Raw genomic sequence first — 24644 nt, 5'->3', positions numbered from 1 at the left:
CTAGGGAGATTCCTGTCATTTTTCTGAGCTCCCTTTCCTGCGTTGTGATTTATTACCAGAAGAAATCCCTCAAGCAAGTGTTTACTGCAGCCAGCTCCCGCTAAATATCTGCGTGCAGGTATTTTTAAATGTTTCTGAAAGTGGGAGGGAGGCAGGCTGGAGTGTCTTTCCATCTAGTTTGGGAAGGTGGCAGGTGATGTACAATGGAGAAAGCATCCCTAAACTGATAATGAGAGTTGTATCATAGCAGCGAGATTATGGAGGGTTCAAGTGTGTAACCCATTAGGTTCCCTTTGATGCGTTTGGTAGGTCTCTCTGGGTGTAAATCCTTGCTTCAGCCTTCAGGCAGTTCGTGTGGAGTTATCCTTGAAACACATCAGTGCCCTTCAGCTCTGCACTGCACCATGGAGTTGGTTTAATAATAAAGGAACTGGTAGAGACTTCCAGAAGGAATAGTTTCTGGTAAATGAGCTAGGGGGAAGGCATGGTGTCTTGGTGCACACAACTACCTTCATGAAGAATCTGCAGAGTTTGGTTTTCTAGGTGGGATGCAGAGAAATGCATTATCTGCTCCTCTTTTCAGGAATCTCCAGCATATTCCCGGAAGCAAACCACCACACCAGTGAGGCTCTTCCAGTGGACCCATCACATACTGGATCTGTTTTAAAGATATACGTTCTCCCCTTCAGGGTTCGGCAGACTCCTACACCAGCCGCCCATCCGACTCAGATGTGTCTTTGGAAGAGGACCGGGAGGCAGTGCGTAGAGAAGCTGAGCGCCAGGCCCAGGCACAGTTGGAAAAAGCAAAGGTAAAAAAACCACGTCTTTTGGGGGGACACTATGCCCCTGAGGGCCAGCCTGTGTGTGTACCCCGAAAGCTCACACCTGGTCCACTGAGTATTGTATCAGCTGGCTTAACACAGGCATAATGAAGTGGAAATGTGATATTAATAATAATCTCTAGTGTTTTACAGTCTAAGCAGCTTGTTTCCGTGGTGGGAGGTTAATTTAAACACAAATAAAAGGATCTCCAAGTACACAAAGAGGAAAAACTGCGTGTAATACCAAAATGTTTTGCTTGATCTCACCAGTGACCCATCTCTATTTACAAAACAGTCTTGATGCTAATGTTTATTTCTCTAGTCTAAAACAACCATTCTCCCAAAGTTTACTTCATAGGTGTTTTATAATGCTATCTCCTTATGTGTTTGTTTATGCTGCTTTTGAAAAAATACAGCAACAAAGGATGCATTGATTAAGCTAAGCCTTGCTCTGGAAAGTTTCCCTTATTCCATGATGAGGAAGTGTGTTCATGGAGGAGATACTGCAAATCAGTTCTGAGGTCTCTAAGGAATTGATCTCAGGCTAGATTTCACTCAGGCTATGAAACGGTGACAGAAGTCATTATTGTTGTGATTGGAATTTTATTATCCCCTGCAGTCATTTGAATTATAGCTAATGTGAAACTAGAGATTGTTGTTCAAGTTGAAGGTGTACTTGGTTGGTAACTTCTCAGTGAATACATTCTAATATGGTTACTGGTTGCCTTTTTTAAAAATTACTATAAAAAAGAGTAAGCGCGACATTGATCTTGCTAGGGAAATCAGGGCATTATCACCATGTTTCTGCTAGCTGCCTCGTCTCTAGGAGGAGTAGAATCTATGTGTGTTGCTATGGGAATGGTGACATGGTTTGAATGCATGGACAGACCTTGTGTGATATCCATGGCCTCTAGCACAGATGCTGTAGTGGTTACCAAGCTACCTTGACGTCTAAAGAGCAGTGTTTCTGCATTAACAGCTGGCAGGAAAACTGTGTCCAGGTGTCCCAGCTTTAATTGCTAGATACATCTTAAGAGCAGCAGCAGAGAGGGCTTCCTGGCAGAAGAAACTGAAAATCAAAGCGTGACCCAGTTGCCATCAACTTACCTGGTCCACCTAAACTAGTCATCGGAAAACACTATAGAGCTGAAGTTAAGTAACTACAAATAATGAATGCTTGACAAAGTTAATCTGCCACAAGGGTACACTGGCTTTTGCACCTGAACTGAAAGAAAACGCAAAGAAAAATTAGCCATGTTGATTTCAAAAAATAAGATTGTTCTATTTGCAGCTAATTTATGCTCACAAATTTAAGCCATTTCCAGGGTCATCTCTATTTTTCTACAATCCAAAGCATTATAGATCTGGTCATGGAAATCTTCAATTATCTGACTGAGATATTTCTGTCCATGGCTGTACCCTGTTAAGTCAGGGACTCACTGCCATAGCTACAGAAAGGTCTAAGACTTTTACCCTAGCATGCATCAAAGTGTGATTTCTAAGTCCTTGCCACACTTCCCGGAGATGCTAGAGCAGTGGTTCTCAACCTTCCTAATGTTGCAGACTTTTTAATACAGTTCTTCGGGCTGTGGTGACCCCCAAACATAAAATTTTTTCATTGCTACTTCATAACTGTAATTTTGCTACTGTTAGGACTCATAATGTAAATATCTGATATGCAGGTAAGCGATATGTGACCTCTATGAAAGTATCATTCCACCCCCAAAAGGGTCACAACCACAGGTCTAGAACTACTGCCTTAGATGAAAATATGTGAAATATGAAAGAACAAGGAAGACAAAACGAAAGCAAAATAATGGAAAAACTCTTTCCTATGCTTAATCAAAATAGTTCATTTATATCCATGTGTCTGTCAAAGTAGGTCAATACCTTAAACCTTTGATGTGTTCCAATGACTAAATCTGGGATGAAAATTTGAGTTTTTTCTGATTAAAGATTGAAGGACTATGATTTAAGCGTTTGTTTCAAAACATGATGATTTATCTTAATTCTAGTCTCCTTTAAGATGGAATGCAAAAGTGGGGTTAGAGCTTTATCTACCTCTTTATTAGGCTGTTTGGCATATTCTCCTTTTGTTAATTTACCATCATGCCCTTGTGGGACCTTTTTAAAATGAGGACTTAGCATTTTAAAATGTGTACATTAGGTCTAGGTGTGTGGCTCAGGTAATAGAGTGCTTGCCTAACATACAGAAGGCTCTGGGTTCAAGCCCCAGCACCAAATAAACTAGAAAGTAGAGGCAGGAGGATCAGAAGTTCAAGGTCATCCTCAGCTACAAGGTGATTTTGAGGCCAGATACATGAAACCCTGCCTGTCACAAAAACAAATAAGTAAAAATAAAAAGACATGAATTAATGATCTGACTTAAAATAATCTAAACATTTCCATATCTGCCCTGAAAGAATCAAACATTTTTTAACCTTTATTTTATAATCATCCCTCAAATAGAAAGGTATTACAAACTGGAGTTTTTGCTTGCCAACAGACTACATTAATACATATGTGTGATGCCTGGACTACAACTGCTTTTTGTGCCTGGTCCTATATAAAGATGAACTACATTATCCATTAATTGCCTTAATCATACTTCTGTGAAATAAGGCACCACGCAAATAGTGAAACTAGAAACACTGTCTTCTGAAATTAAGTGTCCTCCAAAAGGTTACATAACTAGGCAGCCATGCAGCCACTAAAACCCAGAATTCTCCCTACCACTTTGTTATGCCCTCTCTGAAATGCATTAAGTGGGCAGAAGTCAGATCAGTTTTTGAGGCATTAGTATCCATGGGTGACCTTGTTTTTTTACTTTGATGTTTTTGGGTCCCAGATGTGTTTTGATTTGTTCAGTTCTGCATCCTTTGCATGCACTGCCTTGAAAAGTTTCATACACTTTGAGATTGCTTTAAAGACAAGTAATATGAATTTAACAAGTAATCTCTTTTTTTATAATTCAACATATTGAGACCTAATCCCCCATTTAAAGTTAGCTTGGCATACATTAAACTACAAATAAATGTTTATTGGATGAGTTAGAGAAGGGATATGAAACTTGTGTAACTGTGACAATGGTGATTTTTTTTAGTTAGGTGCTGCTGTGACCTCTGGTTCTGTTTATTGGTAGCTAGCACTGGGACTTTCTTTGTGCAATGCTTAAATTTGTTCCCAAAGTCCACTTTCAAATGTTAGAAGGCAGGGCCTAATGTAAAGTGTTTAGGTGATCAAGACTCCACCCTTGTAAATGTGTTTATGCTGCTTCGATATGAGTACATTCCTATTTCAGGGATGAGTTTCTTAACAAAGAGTTTTGCCTCTTCTCTTTCTTGCCTTCTCTTTGTTCCTTTCCTATGGATTATAAGAGAAAGAAGGCCATTGTCTTAGTTACTTTTCTTGTGGCTGTGATAAAATACCCTGACAGAAACAACTTAAGGGAGAAAGGGTTCATTCTGGCTCAGAATCCAATGGTACACACACCATCAAGATGGGGCCGTCAAGAAGCTTCAGCAGCATGAAGCATCTAGCCACATCAGGAACAGAGAGTGATGGATACTATGCAATGTTCAGCTCTCTTTTCTTCATTTTAGGGAATGGTGATACCATAGTGGGTGGGGTTACCCATGATAATTACTGCAATCCATACAAACCACACAGACACACTCAGAAGCCCATCTCCCAGTCACTCTAGATTTTTTTCAAGCTGACAACACTGAGCATCATAGTCCTCAACTGACAAGCACCCTGATTTCTCACTTTCCAGTCTAAAGTACTGTAAAAAATAAATTGCATTCTGCATTTAATAAACAAATTAAGAGACAAGTGAATAAATGCATATGATAGCCAGAAATGTCAGTTCATGCCTGTAACTCTAGCACTTGAGAGGATTATGGGTTCAAGCTCTGCTCATACAATATTTGGGAGACCCTGTCTCCAAAAATAAGATAGGTAAAAACTGATACTTATTTAGAATTGTACTATCAAGACTCTAACCAAATTTAGAACATTTTATTTCCTTTATAAGAATTCCAAGCCCATTATTTTTTTTCTTATCCTTTGCAACCCCACTGTAAAACAAGAGCCACAAAGAACAAAGGGTCTTTTGCTTACTGAAGCTTCTTTTGTAGAGCAGAAATATCTGGCGCGGTAGAAGGAGAGGGAAACATTGCACCGAAATGGCTGGGACAACAAGCTGAGGTAGAAGGTTAAAACAAGACCTTCCAGGGTAGACAAATGAAGCTCTGTGCCTGAAAAAGAAAACAAGTGGAGAGTGTAGCAATACACCACCTAGGGCCTGGGGGTGCAAAGTTTATAAAGGCTGGTAAAACTAAGGGCAGCAAGAAGACATAGCACCTTCTAGCAAATGGTTAAGTTCGTGAAGCTCTTGCCAGCTAGAAATTTTGTACCCTCACATTTAATTACTAGTTTGTCTGGCTATAATATTCAATAATGAAAGCCATTTCCCTTCGGGTTGGTGAAGGCATCGGTTTGTGGTTAAGCTTCCAGAGCTGTCGGGAGCACAGTGGTATTCTACTGCCGAGTATGCTGTGGGCACGCTCAGCTCTCCTGTGCTCTAAGAATGGTGATTCTGCTGGTGCTTTGACAGTTTGGCTCGGGTGCCTTGGTGTGAATCTTTTTGTGTATTGTGCTTGGCTTTTCATCCATGCCTTGAAAAGGCCCAGTCACTTCAGGTCTAGAAATCTTCTCAGTCTGTTCTTGATTATCACCTTCTTGTTCCTGGGTGTCAGATGAAGAGAGTTCTTCTGCACTGATTTTCTAATTATTGTTTTGTTCTGATTTTTTAAGCTTGTTTTCTAACCCATCAATGGAAACTTTAATTTTTATCTAAATATCTGACTTCTAAGAGCTAGAAAGCTGGCTAAATATGTTTGCTAAGTATTTGCACATTTCTATAAGTGTGGATTTGTTTTCTGTTCAAAGGCTTGTTAGCTTAAATTTCCTTTTCTCTTTGTGAGAAATAAGTGCACAGATGCCTCTGGACCTGTGGAACGCTGGGTAGGTTCAGTCACATATCCCAGTGCTGCCATTCTTCTACTCATTCCTGCTGTTTGTTGGCAGTAATAATGGTGGCAGCAATACTAACTCCTAGTTACTATCGTGATAAGTAATACAAAATGCATTATTTTCTTTCCTGCTGCTGTGATAAAAGACCTTAAAAGAGAGATTAGTGACAGTTCTTGTTTCCATTTGTCTGGCTCTTGAGAACCTATTCCTCATATTGGATTGCCTTGCCCAGCCTAAATACAAGGGGAGGTGCTTAGTCTTATCACCACTTGATATGTCATGATTTGTTGATATCCATGGGAGGCCTGCCCCTTTCTGGGCAGAAACGGGAGAAGTGGACTGAGGCTGCAGTGAGGGGGGTGTAGGGGGAGGGAGGGAATGGGAGGAGAGGTCAGGATGTAAAATAAAAGATAGACAGACAGACAGGTTTGCTTTGGGCTTCTAGTTCTGGAAGGAATAGAGTCTATTGTGGCCAGGAAGACATGGCAATGGAGCAGCATGTGTAGGAAGCTGACAGACCACTTTGTATCCTCACTCAGGAAACAGAGAAAGAACATCCCATTAGGCCAGGCTATAGGGCCTCAAAGCCTGCCCCCCGCAGGTACTTCCTCCAGCAAGGATCCCCCTCTAAAAGATTCCGTGACCTTCTCAAATAGCACTACCCGCTGAGGACCAAGTATTCCAACACATGAGCTTGTGGGGGACATTTCATAGTCAAACAACCACACAAAAAATATTTTTAAAAGCCTATGAGCCTTTCAGCTAAAATACTATTAGACAGTCATGATCTCACAGAATATATAACATATTTATGTCTCTGTGTATATCAAGGACTGCACATGCGGAGGCCACAGAAGGGTGGTCTTCATCTGTCACCCTCCACTTTAGTTTTGAGACATTGTCTCTTACAGAAACAGAATTTACTTGTTCAGCTAGCCTGGTTGGTTAGTGACAACTCAGGACCTAACTATCTCTGTTTCCCCAAAGCTGAGGTTACAATCACCTGTAACTTTGCCCAGGGTGCTAAGGATTTGAACTCAGGTCCTCTTGCTTCCACAGGAAGCACTCTAAACCACCGAGCCATTCACTGAGCACTCTATAACATATTCTATATCAACTTTTATTTTCCATAACTGAAGTCTGTCCTACCAAATACTCAGCTCAGGTCTTGGCTTTTTTGAGATGGTTTGTCTTTGAGTGTTCGGGTTTCTGCTGCAGAGATGCCAGGGGGCTCCATGGAGCCTCAAGACCATCTGCAGAAGCAAAGGGATGCCCCGCATGTGTGTTCTGTGGGTTCTACCTGGCATTCATCGAGGGAACTCTCTCCCTACTCGGGTTTAGACTGAATTTTCTGTGTACCTCTCCTTTGAATGTAGTTTGTTCACCAACATGAGTTTTCAGCAGTGGCTGCCGTATCTTTCTCAAGGCTTCCTTCCATCACTGAATCTGAACCTTTGCTTCTGACTTCTCTAACCACACGTGCGTATCTCAGATCTTCTCCTTGGTATCTTTCACTTCTGTCACCCATCTGAATGCAGCTACCCAGTTTTTCCTTCAAACTCATTCATCTCCACATTTTCTTATTATATCATTGTTGTCTCCATCTTCCCAAGGCCTTAGTACAGGGAACAAAGATTTAACAACTATTTTTTCCTGTAAAGGAATAGATAGAAAAAATTTTAGGTAACTTGAATCTCTGTTGCAGCTCAACTCAGAGAGACATGACTTTGAATTCCATGAACCAGCAGCTTGACCTGTTGATATATTAGATGGTGTGGTGGTTTGAACGATAATGGCCCACATGGGCTCATAAATTTGAATGTTTCATTCCTAGTTGGTGGACTGTTTAAGAATTTGACCTAACTCTATTATTCACAGATATTGGAGAAGTTGAAATGTAATAGAACATATTAGATTTTTTATTATTTGTATATTTTGTTTGATCTAACCTCCTACTTGTTTAAAAACATTATATTACCAGTAATCTCTAAAAAAAAAAGAAAAGAAAGATCAGGTGTGTCAGTATGGGTGGGACTTTGAGTTTTTAAAACCCCATCCCAGGCTGGCCTCGTTTCTCCCTCTTTGTGTCACTTGTTTGAAGATCTGATAGAAGCTCTCAGCTCCTGATACAGACCTTACATCCTTCCCACTACCATGCTTCCTGCCATGATGACCTCGACTCACCCTCTGAAACTGTGAGTGCCCCTCACATAAATGCTTCCTTTTACAGGCTGTCTTGGTCATGGTACCTCTTCACAGCATTGAACTAGTAACTTAAATATGCAGAAAATAGGGGACAGAAATCAGGTATTGGCAGTTTTTCCAATTGAGTGAATTTTTAACATAAATGCAAGATGTAAAGCATTAATGCAAGCAAAATGTTTCAGTGAACACATTTCAACAGTTCAACTTTATAACAATTATAAATAAACCTGTTAAAATGTTCTGGACAATGCCAGCATTTGGATTTTTTAAAAATAAGTAAAATTTTCTTATTGATGGCAACTAAATGGTGTTTGCAGCATATTTATCATTCAGTAGATTCCATCCACTTACTATATTTTTCTAACTGAGTTGTCCTACATGTGAGTACATGTTTTTAGTGTTGTTCATCTTCTGTGATGTTCCTGTAAGTTTGCTATTAAAATACATTAAACTACAAAAAAAGAAATAGTAACTTAAACACAGGAAGGTCATTTTCCCATTTGTAAAATGACAGTGAGTCTTGCTTCTCAGAACTACAGTGCTGTCTGAATGATCTTGTGCAAGTTAAACACAAGGCTCCTGAATCTCCTTTTGACTTGGACCTCTTGAGATGGGCATAGGAACTGGTGTTTGTGGTGCTTCTCATCACTCAGCCTGGTGTCCAATGGGGAGCATGCATCAGAAGTTATAAAAATCTCTCTTGCCCCCTTTGAGTAAATACTGCTGCCATACACTACTTTATAAAGTCACTATCCTGTTAGCATGACTAGTTTCTGATTTGGTGGTGAGTGCTGTGAAGCAGAATTGTGACATCTAATAGTGGCAGACTTGAGTGGGCTATGGTTGGCATGGGCACTCACATGTGATCTAATGGTGTGTCATTGTGACAGCTCAGTTTGCATCCCTACCCCTTCCTATGCCCAGAGAATTCTTCCTCTCTTGAACTATGAGTTCCTCTAAAGATGTACTCTGTACTTTACCACACAGAGTTGATTGCTCACCCAGAAATCAAGGGCAATTTAATATCTGTGCTCTTTTCTGAGGACTTAATTTGGAAATAAGCTCAAATACTGCTTGCTCTACTTTAGGATTATACTTACTTGGCATTTTGCCATGAGTGTGTGTTAAGTTTCATACTGGTAAGAGTTCCATGTTTTAAAAAGAACCCAATGCTTTATCTAATTAGATAAAGTCCAATATAGTAAGTCTCTTACAGTGCATGGGTGACTTTTATTAACAGAAGTTCAGGGGGACTGACTGTAGTTTTCATATATTAAAATGGCTGGTGAGATGGTTCAGTAGGTAAAGTACTTGCTGTACGTGAGTGGTCACAGTTTGGGTCCCAAGAACTCTAGTTAATGCCAGGTGGGCATGGCAACCTGCCTGTAATTCCAGCAATATGAAGATGGAGACAGGGGAATTCCCTAAATAAACTAGTTAGGTAGTGGGATAATATCTTGTTTGTACAAATAAAGCTTGCCTGAAGATCAGAGGGTGGAGATAGCCACTAGCTAACCATAGAGGTCTGGAGGTCTGTACAGACAGACAGGAAGTGAGATGGCTGGATGGAGAGAGGAATATAGGTGGGAGGAGACAGAAAATCAGTCTCTTCAGTCTGAGAATTTCATAGAAGTAAGAGCCCTAGTGGTTTGCTGCTCTGCCTCTCTGATCTTTCAGCTTTTACCCCCCAATATCTGACTCTGGGTTTTTATTATTAAGACCTATTAGAACTCGTGTTACAGGGTTTAATTGAGAGACCCTGCCTCAATGAATGAGATAGAAAGTGAGAAAGAGTCCCAAGTCAGCCTAAGTAAGGCCTTTACACATACATATACACATATGCACACTCCCTATATGTGTGCCCATATACATTTGATCATATGCATGTAAATACACACACATACACGCACACACACATGCGCATGCATGCATGCACGCACACACACACACACACACACACACACACACACATATAAGTAAAGCAAAAAGACCCACCCTGTACTCTTGGTTACAACTCCTAATAAGGACTGTTAGCATAATAGAGACTTCTTGCCATCTCAAAGCCATAAATGGATTGGGGAAAGAGAATTATAAACGTTGTGGCTCAAGTCTTTTTCTCTCAATCTCTTAAAAAGCTGTAGCCAAACATCTTTGCTGTATTGTTGTAAACAGAGCTATAAATACACAATCATCTCCTTGCTTCTCTCCTTCTGGGTATGAACAGGGATCAACATGAAGACCCCATGCAATGCTGAGTGGAGTCTCCTCTGTTCTTCTGAGTTTTGCCCCGCCACAGTGGAATAAAGAGTATCAGACCCGTGATAGAGTAGATTTACTAACCAACACTGGATGAGTAGTATTGTGTTGAGGAGACCTGAGGGAAGTCAGGGTTAGATGTGGCTTCTTCCCTCAAGAGGGTCATAATCAACTTCTACTTAGTGATGTGACAAATGTGAGGCTGACGGCCTTGTCACAAGCCAAATGCTCTAGGAGTGTCAAGCAGGTAGACCTCAGTACTATAGTGCTGGGGAAGGTTCAGAGGACAGTAAGGGTTAGGTATTATTTTTACTCCCTGAATCTGTGGGGAGGGGGGTTGGTGTTTGTATGTGCAGGTACATAAACACCCCATGGACAAAGAGGGCAGAGGTCAACCTTGATATCCTTCCTCAGAACACGGTCCACATTTGGCTTTTGTTTATTTGTTTGGGATTTTTTGAAACTGTCACTGCTCCTAACTAATAAAGCAAGATTGATTGGCAAGGGTGCTTCTCGAACCCTCTCACTTCTGCCTCCCCAGGGCTGGAGTTACAGATACAGCCAGCTTTTTACATAATTCAGGGAACCTGACCTAGGGTCTTAATGCTTGTACAGCAAGCACTTTAGCAGCTGAGCCACCAATAGGTAACAATTACAGCTGTGCTAATACAGAATCTCTGTGTTTAACTTCTCACTGAGTAACTAACCTTCCTTGGTCTGTGTAACTACTCCACAGGAGGAAAGCAATCTAGAGCAATCCCATAAAGAAACTGTGAAATTAAACAATCTTGCCCAAGGTCGCTGAGCTTCTTACTGGCAAAATTATTGTAAGAACTCCTAAGTTCTTTCATCTAACCAGTGACCACACTCCCTTCTTAGTAAATACTTTGTTGTTTATCAACAAAGGTGAAAATAAAACAGGGCAGCCATCAAAATAATTTTCAAAGTAAAAACATGCTTTTTTTTCTACTGAGTGTAAGTAGTACAATGGAGTTTACAAGCAGAAAACAGTTTTACTAAATATATATGAGACTGGCATGCAGTAATTGCAATTTTACTCTGTAAAAGTTGACTGTATGTGTGTGTGCATGTGTGTCTGCCTACATATGGCAAGTGCACATGTGTAAAAGCATGTGCTGTGTGCGTGTGCAAAGGTCAGAAGACAACTTGTGAGAGTTCTCTCCTTCCATCATGTGAGTCCCGGAAGTCAAAGTCACGTCATCAGGCTTGGAAGCAGGTGCTCTCCCCCTCTGAAGCATCCTGCCAGCCTCCATCTTCACATTTTAAACAAACGTCTTGTGCTAAAATCTCTCATGTAGTGAGTTGTTAAGGAAAGAGATCGGAGCATATGCACAGTCTATTCTTGGTTAGATGGAGATAGAGTCAAGTATATGAAGCCACAGTGGTGGGACTTCTGTAGAGAAAGGGAAAAGCGACCAACTACCTGGGATTACCTTCTATAAAGAACGAAAGAATAAGAATCATATGAAATGATTGGAAAAGGGTTTCATTGTTATCGGTTTCTAAAGAAAATAAGATTAGAGAAAGTCTAAAATCATTGCAGACAAAAATGAAAATCTGTTTCACCACTGACTACTAAGAGAAAGAAATGTCTAAAGGAAGATTAGGAAACTACTGTCATGATTATTTTAAAAGGAATATTTAATGGCTTTAAGAAAATCTAGACCCTGTTTTAGAAGATGATGAATCACACCATTAGGTATCAAAATTATTTATATTCCCACAGTTTCCTACCAAATGTTCTTTGTACTGATATTTATTTGCAAAATTTACATACATTATTTTTCAATGTCAATTATTTTATATGTGAGGTCCGAACCATGGTCATCATGTCCTCCCTAGACAGTAGGAAGTGGGTGGGACAGAAGCTAGATAAAAATGTAGGCAATCTGGTCCTTAGTATTCAAGTTCTATTCCCTGGGTTTTTAATTACCTTTCTTCCCAAGAAGAACTGCTGTCGCCCTTAAGTGATATTTTACGCAACCAATTGTTTCCTGAGTTTAAGTCAACCACAAGTCCTTACACATGAGAGTTATGTTACAGGTTCTTTTACAGGGAACTCAGTGTCACACACAAGCTCAGCTCAACTAAAGGGAGATCCTTGGTAGTGACTAACAGGACAAGGGATGTCACAATAGGCAGGCAGCAGACTGTTTGCTTGCCTCGAGAGCCTGACTCCCCACTTCATTATGTGACAGATCATATAACAGGTGAACAGAATAGAAGGGAAATGCTTTTGAGTAGACAAAGTTCTCTACATGCTGTATCACTGTTGTTTAGAGGTGCCTACCTTGTGGTGCTGTGTGTAGTCTGGGGGAAGTAAAATGATTAACCGTTGGCTGCGATCTGTCTAAGAGCAAACTTAAGATAGTAATGTGATGATGTACAATGCCATCTCCTTAACTTCAAATGAGAATGTGTTCTAGGAATGCGACTCAGCTGGTAGAGTACTTGTTTAGAAGTCACAGAGCCCTGGGTTCCGTCCCAGCAAAACCTAAGCCAGGTGTGGTACACGTGAGTATGATCTATTAGCCCTGGAAGTGAGGTCAGGAAGATCAAGATCTCAAGATCATCTTTGGCTACAGAACAAGTTCAAGGCCTGCCTGGGATATAAAAGACTTTTTCCATTGCCCATCCCCTAAGCCACGCCCGCCTCAATTTTCTTTTTCTTTTTATAAATAAAATACCATCAGCAACACGGCTCAGTAGGTAAAGGTGTGATTTCCACCGAGTCTGAAAACATGAGGTCCATCTCTAGGACCCACAAAGAATAAGAAGAAAATCTAACGCGAGTTGTCTTCTGACTTCCACATGTGCACTGGGGCAGGCACATATTCCTCTCCCCACCACACACAAAGTAACTTATGTGAAAAATAAAATTAGTGCTAGATAGAATGAGGTCATGTATCCCATTTACCACATGGTAGAACTTTGAGTTGGCATTTCAAAAGTGACTAATTACTTCACAGCACTGATGACCTAATCTTGATACTCAGAACCTACAGTGGAAAGGGAGAAGTGACTCCCAAGTGTCAATTGTTGATCCTGTGACTTCCATGTGTATGATCTAATATGTTCTCTCTCTCCCTCCTTTCTCCCCCTGTTCCCTACAGTAATAATAAATGAATAAGAGAAAACTATCCATTTGAGTTGGTGCTCTTCCTGAGGACCCAGGTTTAGGTCCAAGAACCTATATGGCTCTCACAACCCTGTAACTTCATTTCTAGAGGACTCAATGTCCCCTTCTGACCTCTGTGGATACCAGTCATGTACATACATGGTATATTACATTCATACATGCAGACAAAAAACTCATACACGTAAAATCAAATAAGACTAGGTATGGTAGCACATGCCTTTATTCCCAGTTCTTGTGAGACAGCCAGCCAGATCTCTAGGAGTTTGAGTCCAGCACGTTCTACACAAGTTCTAGGCCAGCCACAGGTACACAGTGAGATCCTATCTCAAAATAATAAACAAAATAAGTAACTAACTTTTGAAGTTCTGCAAAATGTATGTTCTGTTTTTTTTTAAGTTGGAAAACTCATACATAGCAGCACTGAAATGATACTCTTGTTGCAAAAATAGTGCTAGTGTTGGGTTTTGTGTGTGTGTGTGTGTGTGTGTGTGTGTGTGTGTGTGTGTATGTGTGTGTTCTGTATCTCGAATATCTTCGAATGTATGATACATCTATGGGCTTTCTCCAGAGACACAGTCAGTTTGTCCTGTCACAGCTTGCCTTGTGTTTGCAGGGTCTTCACAGGTCTCCTAAGGATATATAAACTATGAGACACTCACGGTAGTAATCCATCCATCTTTCAGTTGCAATGGCTGATGACAAAAGACTATGTGTCATCACCCTAAGTATGTGGAATGTTTTCCTTTTCTCTTAAATACTTGAGGAGATTCCCACATGGGTCCCAAACTCTGGTTTCAGCTCTATAGCTGTTTAGTCTAGCATGGAAGAGGAGGCTGAGTGAATACACACTACTCTAAATACTTTCATGTTCTATAGCTGTTGGTCGTGTTCTAGTTTAAACAGTTGTCAAGGATTAGGATTTCAGTGTTTTGGTTTCGAGATTTTTAATGGTCTGTAGCAAAGTAAATCAAATGGAAACATCCTCTCCAGTTTAAGAAGTTGAGCAGAGGGTGGGAACTAATGTTCTCTGTGGTTTTGGCTGGCCACATGCCAGCACTGGTTTACTGGTTTGTGGCTTCTGAGTTGCTTTATCTTGTGTTAACTCACATAAAATGCAATTGCCATAGTTTTTCCATTTATTCTTGCCTAAATTGTCTGTCTGACTCAGATAACTCCATGAATTAACCATACCAAGGAGATCCTGTCTGATATGGTCACAGAAGGAAGGCTGGGGACCTCTGATTCCCTGTTGTCCCTTCCCCTGGATTACATGAACATCTTTCTGGCTCAGTCAACAACAACAAAGGGCATTTTGTGGCTAAAGGTTAAAGGTTCTGTTGACACATTCCCTGCCCTTCAGTACCTATGTGTTCTGTCTGTTGCTCTGTTTACCTCTTCCGTCTTTCAGAAAAATATTCTGTGCTTCTCCCACACTTATGATGCCATCATTTATTTCCCCAAGCATACACAGCTTTCAGCAGCTGTGATCGTTCATGGCACTTGTGATTAATTCTTTTCTATATTAATGTACAGTTAGCGAAGAAAAGAATCGTGGAATCTCCCAGGTAATAGGGAATGTGTACATGAACACTAAAAATTTGGATGTAATCAAATTTTGCCATCATTATTTTATATTATAATAATATTGTTGATTTTTAAAATTAAGCTTGTTTATTCTTTCTCTCTTCCTCCTCCACCACCCGTGTGTGTGTGTGTCTATATGGGTGTATATGAATATGGATAAATGAGTCTTCCTGTGTCATGTCATGTATGTGGAGGTCAGAAGAGAACTTCCAGGAGTTGGTTCTCTCCTTGTACCATGTGGGTCTCAAGGGATGAGAGTCAGGTCATCAAGCTTGTCACCACCTACAATGCAACCATCTACTGATCTATCTCACCAGTTCTAAGGTTATGTTTTGTCTCCACTACAAGTGACCTAATGGGATATTGAGAGCATACTGTTAACTCAGACTTTCTTCTCTTCAGCCCATTATAGAGGGATTTGTGGACTGACTTTTAGTTTCGTGTGTGTGTGTGTGTGTGTGTGTGTGTGTGTGTGTGTGTGTGTGTATTCTACAAATAAGTGTTCTGAATTTTTAGTTAATGTGAGGTTTGGTTGTTGCCATGTAGAATAATTAGTGAGGATAGTACTATAAAGACACAAGTAAGAGACATAAAAGATGCCTACTACACTGTCATGACAAAATGGTATGCACTGAACTACAAAATGCCACTATAGAACGTCGTGGCTACTGGAAAAAATTCTTCTCTTATGTGTGACACATAAGCTGTCACTGCAAACTGGCATTCATTGGCAGCATTTTTCTACAAGTGTTGACTGAGACTAACTCACAGAATAAAAATTCATAGAAACAAGGAATTCAGGTGACTTTTCAATTATACTTTACTAGCTTAATAAATGGGGTCACTTGAAACACTCTAACAGCCTTTGCATCATAGTCATAATTAAAGATTGTGTGTGTGTGTGTGTGTGTGTGTAACAGTAAAACTGCTGTGAGATAAAGCATGTCTTTACTTTTTGTGACAATTAGTTTTAATTGTGTTCTATTGACCAGCTGAGACACTCTGCCTCTTTGAATGAATAACTACTGGATTTTTGAACCTTATGTTAGTAGACAGCCATCGTTGGACTAGCTGGACCACAATGGTGGACTGTAATCTGGACTTATAGGCCAAATAAATTCTTTCCCCTTAAAATAGCTTTTGTTGGGGTATATTGTCATAGCAACAGAAACAAAACTAGGCACCGTTACTAGGAAAATTGTATACATGATACCATGATAGAAATGTTCATTTTGTTCCATGTTCTCCTATACTGACAACAATTGTGATGTTTAATTTTCTTGCCTATCTAGCAAGTGTAAACTATAAATTTCATTGTGGTCTAAATTGTGTTTACATGATTACCTATGAAGTTGGGACATTTTTCTTTTTTTGTTTTTAACTTTTGTTTTCTTTCCCAATAAAATTGCTGAGCATAACTTTAGGCTAATTGGTATTAAAATTATGTTTTCTAAGAATTGATACAAGAACTTCATGTATTCTTGTTCTCTCTATTTTCCTGATCATTTGATGAAAAACTCTGAGTCAAAGCTGCTCCTATCCCATTTCTTTATCATGTTCAATTCAGCCAAGTCTAGTGTATCTCTTTTCTGTCTGTCTGACTTGGGGGTCTTTCGAAAGAAGTTTTTGCCACCTGTGTTCATGAAGAATTCCTCTGTCTTTATTTCTAAAAGTTTAAAGGCTTTGTCTTCTATATCTAATTGCTTAACCTCTCCAAAGTTAGTTTTGTGTTTGGTGTGAGGTAAGGATGTGATTCACACAGGATACTCATTTCCTTCACAGATATTTTTATTTAATGGCTCCTCTCTCTCCAGCATGAAACACCTACCCAGGCCTAAGTTACTTTTCTGTCACTGAGTAGGTCAGCCTCTGCCCTGTTTTTCGTGTGCTGGTGCTACAGTCATTGCTGTCTTAATCACGACAGTATGAAAATAAACCCTGAAATATTTTCCACATTTCATCCCACTATGGTTTTCAGGGTAGAATCAATGACTTACAAATTTCTGTTGTTTTTAAATTTTAGATACCATATTTTTAGTTCAGCCAAAGAGAGGGAGAGCGGGAGAGAGAAGTAAGAAAGGAAAAGAAAGACTTAAACATATTGTGCTGAGACTTAGGCATTACAGTAAGTCTTATATCAACTAAGGGGAAATGCCCCTGGTATAGCATTGAGTCATTGTATTTGTGAATAAGAAGTGTTTTTCATTAATTTTGTTGCTAAGTATTTTGCAAGTTTTCCTATAAAAACTGAAGTGAGAAAAACATAGTTGCTAAATCCTGACCCAACCTCAGGCTAAAACTGAGGTCAGCCAGGTATGCCTAGTACTTTATGGGAAGCATAACTCGACTGCCATTGTTCTGCTTCTGTAACCTCCATGCTATCCCACATTTTTGCAAAATGTTCGAGTTTTCATGCCTTTCAACACTCACTGCACCTGCATCAAGGCATAGTGGCCAACTTGTAGTTTTTGCCTTAAAAAACCCCTGCTTTACCAACTCAGACCACCTCTTTAGACTTGTAGTCACAAGAGGGCATGCCCCAGGCTGGGTCTATGCAGCTCAATAAAACTTCAGATTTATAAATACCCATGCTGGTTGCCTTCTCTGGGGTGAACAGCCTAACTACAACAAAAACCGTTCAGATGGACTTAGGGGATGGCTCAGTGGTAGAGCACTTGCCCATCATACATTGAGTTTCCCATTTCATCCCAATACTCCTTTCTCCCAAAGAGCCTTGCTTGCACTTTGTAGATTTTTTTAAACGTGGTTTGTTTCTATTCGATGTTGTTTGTTTTTATATCCTTTTATTTGTCAATATTTCTAGGCTTACTATGTGTTCAGAACTTTTCTGTAGATTTTAAGTTTTTTGTCAGTCACAAATAATGTATGAATGATGGCAATTGCTGCTCAGGTTAAATTTTATGTTATCTAAGTGCACTGGCTGCAGCTTATATTGCAATGTTTTCTATAATGAGCATGTTTATTTTTTACCATTTAGTATAGTATTTGAGGTGAGCTTTCTGTAGACACAGGAAGTATTTTTCCATTCAAAATTGCTAGATTTAAAAATTGTCAAATTGAATCATATTAAGTTCCTATAAAGACTGTTATTAGTGTGTTTGTTGTGTATGTGTGGTAGTGGGGGGTAGACAGGTGTTCACCAGTACATGTGAGTGTGGAGGTCAGAGGTTGCCTTTGGAAAACTCCCCACCCCTTCTTGAGATCTCTCAGAACTCACCATTCCTTCTAGAATGGCTGGCTAGTGAGCCCTTGGTTCTACTTATTCCCCCTCTTCCTACTTACAAGGTTAAATCTGAATTTGTTTCATCTGCAGTTTAGAAGTTATCCTCTACTTTATAACTTAGTCACATGTCACATAACAGTTCTGTCAGCAGCAGATTGCATATCCCACAGTGGACCCCTAGGATTATAGCCAAGCTGAATTCCTTGTGGCATTGTAACCATTATGTTGTCACATTCCAGGCACTATCTGAGGGAAAGCTAATACACTGGAACATTGTGCTGCCACTCATACCAAGGTGTATTACAAACACCTGTGTACAATATATGCACCACAGAATTTGATAACATTGACAATAAATGACTATTGTTTGTTTACTAGATTATACTTCTTACTGTTAATGTACTTCAGACTCCTACCTATTTATAAAAAAAGCTTGGTATGATTTTAAGGTTGTGAACAAATCTGTAGCACCCTATATTGAACATCAACTCTATTAATGGTTTAATCAGGAAAACAAGACCATTCTAAGTATTTAAGAGAGGAAGTGATTTAATATAGGGAAACTTGAAGTGACAAAACCATAAGGGACTGAATGGACTGAATGAATAAAGTCAGATGAAGACTTCAGTTCTCAAGTGGGCCAGAAGCCCTTGAAGATTCAAAATGGCAGAACTGCTGAGAACCAACACTGATCATTATATTGTTTAAAATTGATGAACACTAAAGAGCTTTTGTTTCTATACACTGCATCTCTTGATATTTGTTGCTTTAAAAAATCAAAAAGAAACGTGGAAGTCCTAAGACTCCACAAGCAGGCATTCCCTCAGCCATGAGATTAAGAAGCTCATTGCCAGTCAGTTGTAGTTTTGGGAAAATACCACTGTGTGATCATGAGAGAATGGTTATATAAAAGGGTCAGTGATGTGTCAGTACAGTCATAATGGGTTTGACTTTTTGGCAGTTCTAAAAAGGACTCATGATGGGAGATGTTATTCTGTATATGTTTATTTTATTTGTTAATGAATAAAACACTGGTTGGCCAGGCAGGAAGATAGGCTAGGAGATGAGGAGAATTATGGGACGTATAAGCAGAGAGGAGTTGACATGTGAGACCATGTATAAGAAGAGAGGATGTGAGTCAGGTGTTTTCTGGTAAGATAAGACCATGTATAAATATGTAGAATAGTAGTTATGGGTTAATAATTAAGACAGAGCTAGCCAATAAGAAGCCCAAACTACCAGCCAACAATTTCATAATTAATATAGCGTCTGTGTGTTCATTTGGGGCAAGGTCCATGGATCATGCTAGGTCAGAAAACTCATGCTTACAGTCTCAGTTACTTCTATGGCCTCCTGAATCAGGCTTAAGTACTTCTGGACTAATGAAATTGAAAGGTCTCTTGTCATGTGCCTTCCTTCTGCTGGAGATGGGGCAATAATTTGACTTTCCTCCTGCCTTCTACATTGCATACACAATAGTCCTCTTTGAGCCATCCAATCAGAACCCAACTGGTGGAGATTCTACAAATACAGAATTGCCAGGCATCCATGAGCTGAAATATACAGAAAAATATGAGGCTAAGAGAAGCACCATCCTGAGCTGGCAATGAATAAACTAGTGCATCTTATCAAGCACTTACAAAAATCTCCCCAGTTGATGATTCTACGTAGACATAATGAGGGAAAATTATCATGCTATTTACTAAATTCCATAGCCCTTTTCCAATAAAATAACGACCTCCTTGCCTCAATCTGAGAACAGCAAAACAAATAATAACCAACTTGATCATTGGCTACTTTCTCCAAAACTTTTCAATATGTTTATCCTAAACTTTGTGCATGCAAACATTCACATGCACACATATCAGAATTTTTTGTTGTCTGCTTCAAGGCTGGCAAAGTGTGGTTCTCTTTATGGGACTCCTGGTATCACTGAACTCAGAACATTAGCATGTTCATTGTAAACTCGGCCTTGGGGAGAAAACTACTTAAGTACTACACAAATCTGTAGAGTAATGTTTGGATAATTTTAAACAGTGTGAGTTTAACAAAGCAAGTATTGCATAATTTGACTATTATAGCTTCTATAAAGAATATTTATTCATTTGTTTGAGACAAGGTCTTACTATCTAGTCCTAGCTGACCTGAAACTCTCCACGTAGACTAGACTGGCTTCAAACTCATGTCGATTCACCTCTCTCTGCCTCTTGTGTGGTAGGATTAAAGGCATACACCACCATGCAGGCCTGAGACTGCTTTAAAAGATAAAGGTTATTAGGTATATATAATATACATTGAAAGAAGACAGAGACAAATAGTGGATTTACTTGTATTTTATGAACAGTAATCATTAGTTGACCAGTAAGAGCTTCTCCTCCTTGTGAGAGTTTAGAAACTTCTGTTTAATTTCAAATTTCAGTAAAGTCTTAGAAGTTATTTCAAGTATACTCTGGCAACCCCGCAGTTTTGACAGGAAAGTGTAAACTTGAGCCTTCTCGAGTGATTTCGTCTTGTAGTGCGAATCTGAGAACAGCAGTTTTGTTTTTTCTTTAGGGAAAAACACATTCAAAACGACTGAAAGAACCAAAACTCTTACTTTAGCTTTACTAATTGTCACATTCTCTTCCCTGCCCTCTACTAATAGGTTGTTTTTAAAAATAAGAAAGCACTTAGGTCTTATTGATTCTTGAGCTTGTTTGTGATTTAATTATCATTAATTTATATGTGATTTATAATCAGAAGTACTTCTGCTTGCATAGTGTGTTTGATTTTTTTAAACCTCAAAAACATGAAAAAAAGAAGCAGAGATTCTCATATGTACACAGTGTTCCTAAATTCCCTCTCCACATGGATGTACAACCCAAATGAGCTTATACAACTGAACAAAAATAAATCATGTTTATTTTTTCCATCTGCACTTTAGAAAGGCAATGTGCAGAAGTAAATGTTCAGAAGCAGGAATTTGCTAAATTGCCACACATGCCTGAATATAAAATGAGGTTCTTACCCCCATCCAAAGGTGATCTTTAGAAAAGAGAGTTTGCCTGTTCTTGAACGCTCAACAATCTCTAGTGGTAGAAGGAGAACACATTCTCAGTTACTGTGAATTGTTTATCAAAGAGGACGTTGGCTAAATGATCTCAATCTTACTCTCTTGTGTTTATATAAACCACCTGATAAATTTATCTTAAACATTTAAGTAGACATTTAGCATTCATTTCTTGGAATATGGGCTCACGATGGTAAACACTGGGTATTATGGCAAACTCAATATTATTCAAACAAGCATTAGCCTCAACAAATTGGATGATAGTATCCATTAGAAAAGGTTAAGATTGTCTAATACCTCTACTGATATCCACAGAGGGGTAGAAGCTATTGCAGAATGATTCTTTGAGAAGTAGTATTTATACAATATGACATTTAAATAGTTTGTATTTGAATTTTAAGGAGACATGTACACTGGGACACGTAATGTCCTTTGTTATAACAATTCTAGATGCTCACTGGTCTGTCCTAGTAAGACTTCCTTTCTCATATATGTCAGAATTTAAAACCTTTTGAGTAGCTCTTCTCTAAACAGTGCTTGGTGATTCAGGCTTTGTCTATGTTGTGATCAGTTCGTGTTTAACACACAGCTTCCAGAGTTGCCCTAAGAGAAGTGAAAGGACAAAGGAACTCCTCCTGTGCCATTCTGTTGCCAGGCTGAAAAATGGTGGGTAGAAATTTGGACTAAACTTCTTTACAAGGAAAGCTAAAACAATATCTGTAGCCCAAGAAGGAAAATGGAGCTATTGAGCAAGGATTGTCTCTGCCACAGCATCTTCTAACATGTTTTCCTTTTTCTTTCTTTCTTTCTTTCTTTCTTTCTTTCTTTCTTTCTTTCTTTCTTTCTGCTGTTGTTTTTTCAAGACACCATAACTATAGTAACTCTTATAAAGGAAAACATTTAACTGGGGCTGGCTTAGAGTTCAGAGGTTTAGTTCAATATCACCATGGCAGGCAGTAGTACTGGACAGGTATCTGAGAGTTCTACATCTGGATCAGCAGGCAGCAGGAAGAGAGAATGCCCCCAGGCCTGGCTTAGGCTTCTGAAACCCCAGTGACACACTTCCCCCAGCAAGGCCATACCTCTCAATAGTGCCATCCCTATGAGCTTGTAGGGGCTATTTTCATTCAAACCATGATTGCCAGCAACCAACTTAACTCATCTTACTTTGTTGGCAAAGAAATGCCCAAATTTGTCCATTGCCAGCAAAGTCCCCACAGATGGTGAGTGGTAACTGGGTCTGTGAGGTCCCAGGCCCACCTGAGCGCTGCTTGTGTTTACATTGAGGGCTGCTGATATTGTTCCAGGTCTGTTAAAGTGTCTACATGCATATTCTACAGCAAGCGAGAAAGGCCAGGTTTCCTCTTCTTGGCTGGCAGCCTGTGCTTTCTGCCAACCACTTCTGGGTTATAAAGGCAGATCAGCCATTCTGTACCATCAACTCTTTGATGCAAGTTCCATTCCCTCTGGACCTAGCGGTGTTCTGGATCATCTTTTTTTCTCTTCAGATATTTTTTTTTAACCCGGGCCTCGTGTAATATCATTCTGTGCCCATTACCTTGTCTTTTCCAGTGAGAATGTGCTACAAATAGAACTCTAACAAAATACAGCACATGCCAGGTTGAGCACTGGAGTTGTGATCTGGCCATGCGCTGAATAGAATGAGCTAGAAAGGCATGTGAGTTGGTGGTGAAATAGCGTGTCAGGGAGGAAACCTTCTTTATCTTCTGAGGTTAGTTTAGAATGGCTTCTGAGTTAAATTAACAAAATACAGATTAGTCAGTAACAGAAGTCACCAAAAAGAAGTAAAACCTGAGCTTGAGAGACATCAAGCACATCTATTAGTACTGGCCATGCAATTGTGAGGGCCAGCATTTAGATTGCCAGCAACCAGCAGATAAGCAAGGTACACCTGTAAGCCAAGTACAAGATAGGCAGGGACATATGATCCCCACAGTGAGCTGCCTGTCTACACTAGCCAAATTAAGAGTGATTGAGGAAACCATGTGATGTCAACCTCAGGTCTCCACACGCACTTGCTCACACACATGTGAATACATGTGTTCATGCACCACACTCCCAAGAAAACATAAAATTCAAAAGTGATATGCTTAGGGGCTTCGATGCTATTTATACAGCAAAGAAAATGATCTTGGACTTTAAGGTATGATGCATTGCAGAGCAGTGACTAGGAAACACATGGGAGCCTAATGGAAGGTAAGGGGTGTCTCAGTCAGGTGACGATTTGCCCTCTCAGTGTCAACTTTCCATTGCTAGTGACTGAGACTATTCTCCTGTTCCAGGAACAGGATGAATGCCCTGGTATTGGTCAAATGAGGGGATGCGGAGATCTCTTCTGGTTGAGTTTTACTTGACTTCATCTTAAAATAATCTTTTGCCAAAGTAACTTTGGGGTGCCATGGGTTGATCCCTGCAAGGTGCACCTGGATGCCTGTTCCCTTACTTTAGTTATTCTTAGTTACTTTCTTCTGAATACATCCCCCAGACCCACTACCATCTTCAAATCATGCTCAAATATCTCCTCAGATGACCCTGCTGTAAATCAGGATCTTTGGGGATTAGTTATTTTAAATAAGTTACAAAACAGCTTGATTATTTATCTATGCAGTTTCTGCTGCTCTCGGCATAAGGTGTCTTGTTTGATTCTTGGCTGAAATGAAGATAGATTTTCCTTTCTTTCTTTCCTTCTGTCTTTCTTTTTTTCCCAGCTACCAGGAATAAGTCCTTGCCCTCAGAAGAACTATCATATAGTTGGAAGAAAAAAGGTTATAGACAAGTCTATGTATCTGCAGAAAATTATGAGAAACTTTTTGTTGGGCATGGTGGCTCACCTGCAATTCTAGCCCTTTGGGAGCTGAGGCAGGAGAATCCAGAGTTTAAGACCTCTCTTAAGATCCATACCAAAGGAACAAAGAGAACACCAACCAACAGTAAATCAATAGAAATCCGAATTGTGATGCTCTGCTCCTACAACTGCAACAACATATCAAAGCCTAAATGGTTTATACAGAGTAGAAATGTATTTCTCACAGTTCTGGGAAGGCAAAGGTGCTATCAGATGCAATGTCTAAAGACTTAGGCTCTTCTTCATGAATGGCACCTTGTTGCTGTGTTTTCCCATGGCAGGAGGGGTGAGGGGAGAAAGGGAATAGTGTGCTTCCTCGAGCCCTTTTGGAAAGACACTAATCCTGTAATAGTGCTGCTCTTCTGACTCATCATACCAGGAGGCTCTATTCCTTAAAACTCTTGTGTTGGGAACTTAATTTC

General features: G+C 39.7%; 1 protein-coding gene across 15 annotated transcripts in view; it reads left to right on the top strand.

Moving 5' to 3' along the window:
- Positions 1-24644, top strand: part of Cacnb2 (calcium voltage-gated channel auxiliary subunit beta 2) — a 327915-nt gene that overhangs the window by 238763 nt on the left and 64508 nt on the right. For all 15 annotated transcript variants that reach the window (XM_021233649.2, XM_021233647.2, XM_005081270.4 and 12 more), the window contains one exon: positions 690-809. In XM_021233649.2, coding sequence (XP_021089308.1) covers positions 690-809 — 120 coding nt within the window. The remainder of the gene's footprint in view (positions 1-689; positions 810-24644) is intronic.

The sequence above is a fragment of the Mesocricetus auratus genome, unplaced genomic scaffold (assembly GCF_017639785.1).
Source record: "Mesocricetus auratus isolate SY011 unplaced genomic scaffold, BCM_Maur_2.0 Super-Scaffold_100013, whole genome shotgun sequence".
In the NCBI taxonomy this organism is placed as follows: domain Eukaryota; kingdom Metazoa; phylum Chordata; class Mammalia; order Rodentia; family Cricetidae; genus Mesocricetus; species Mesocricetus auratus.
Note: the sequence above shows the minus strand (reverse complement) of the source record. Positions and strands in the feature narration are given on the sequence as shown.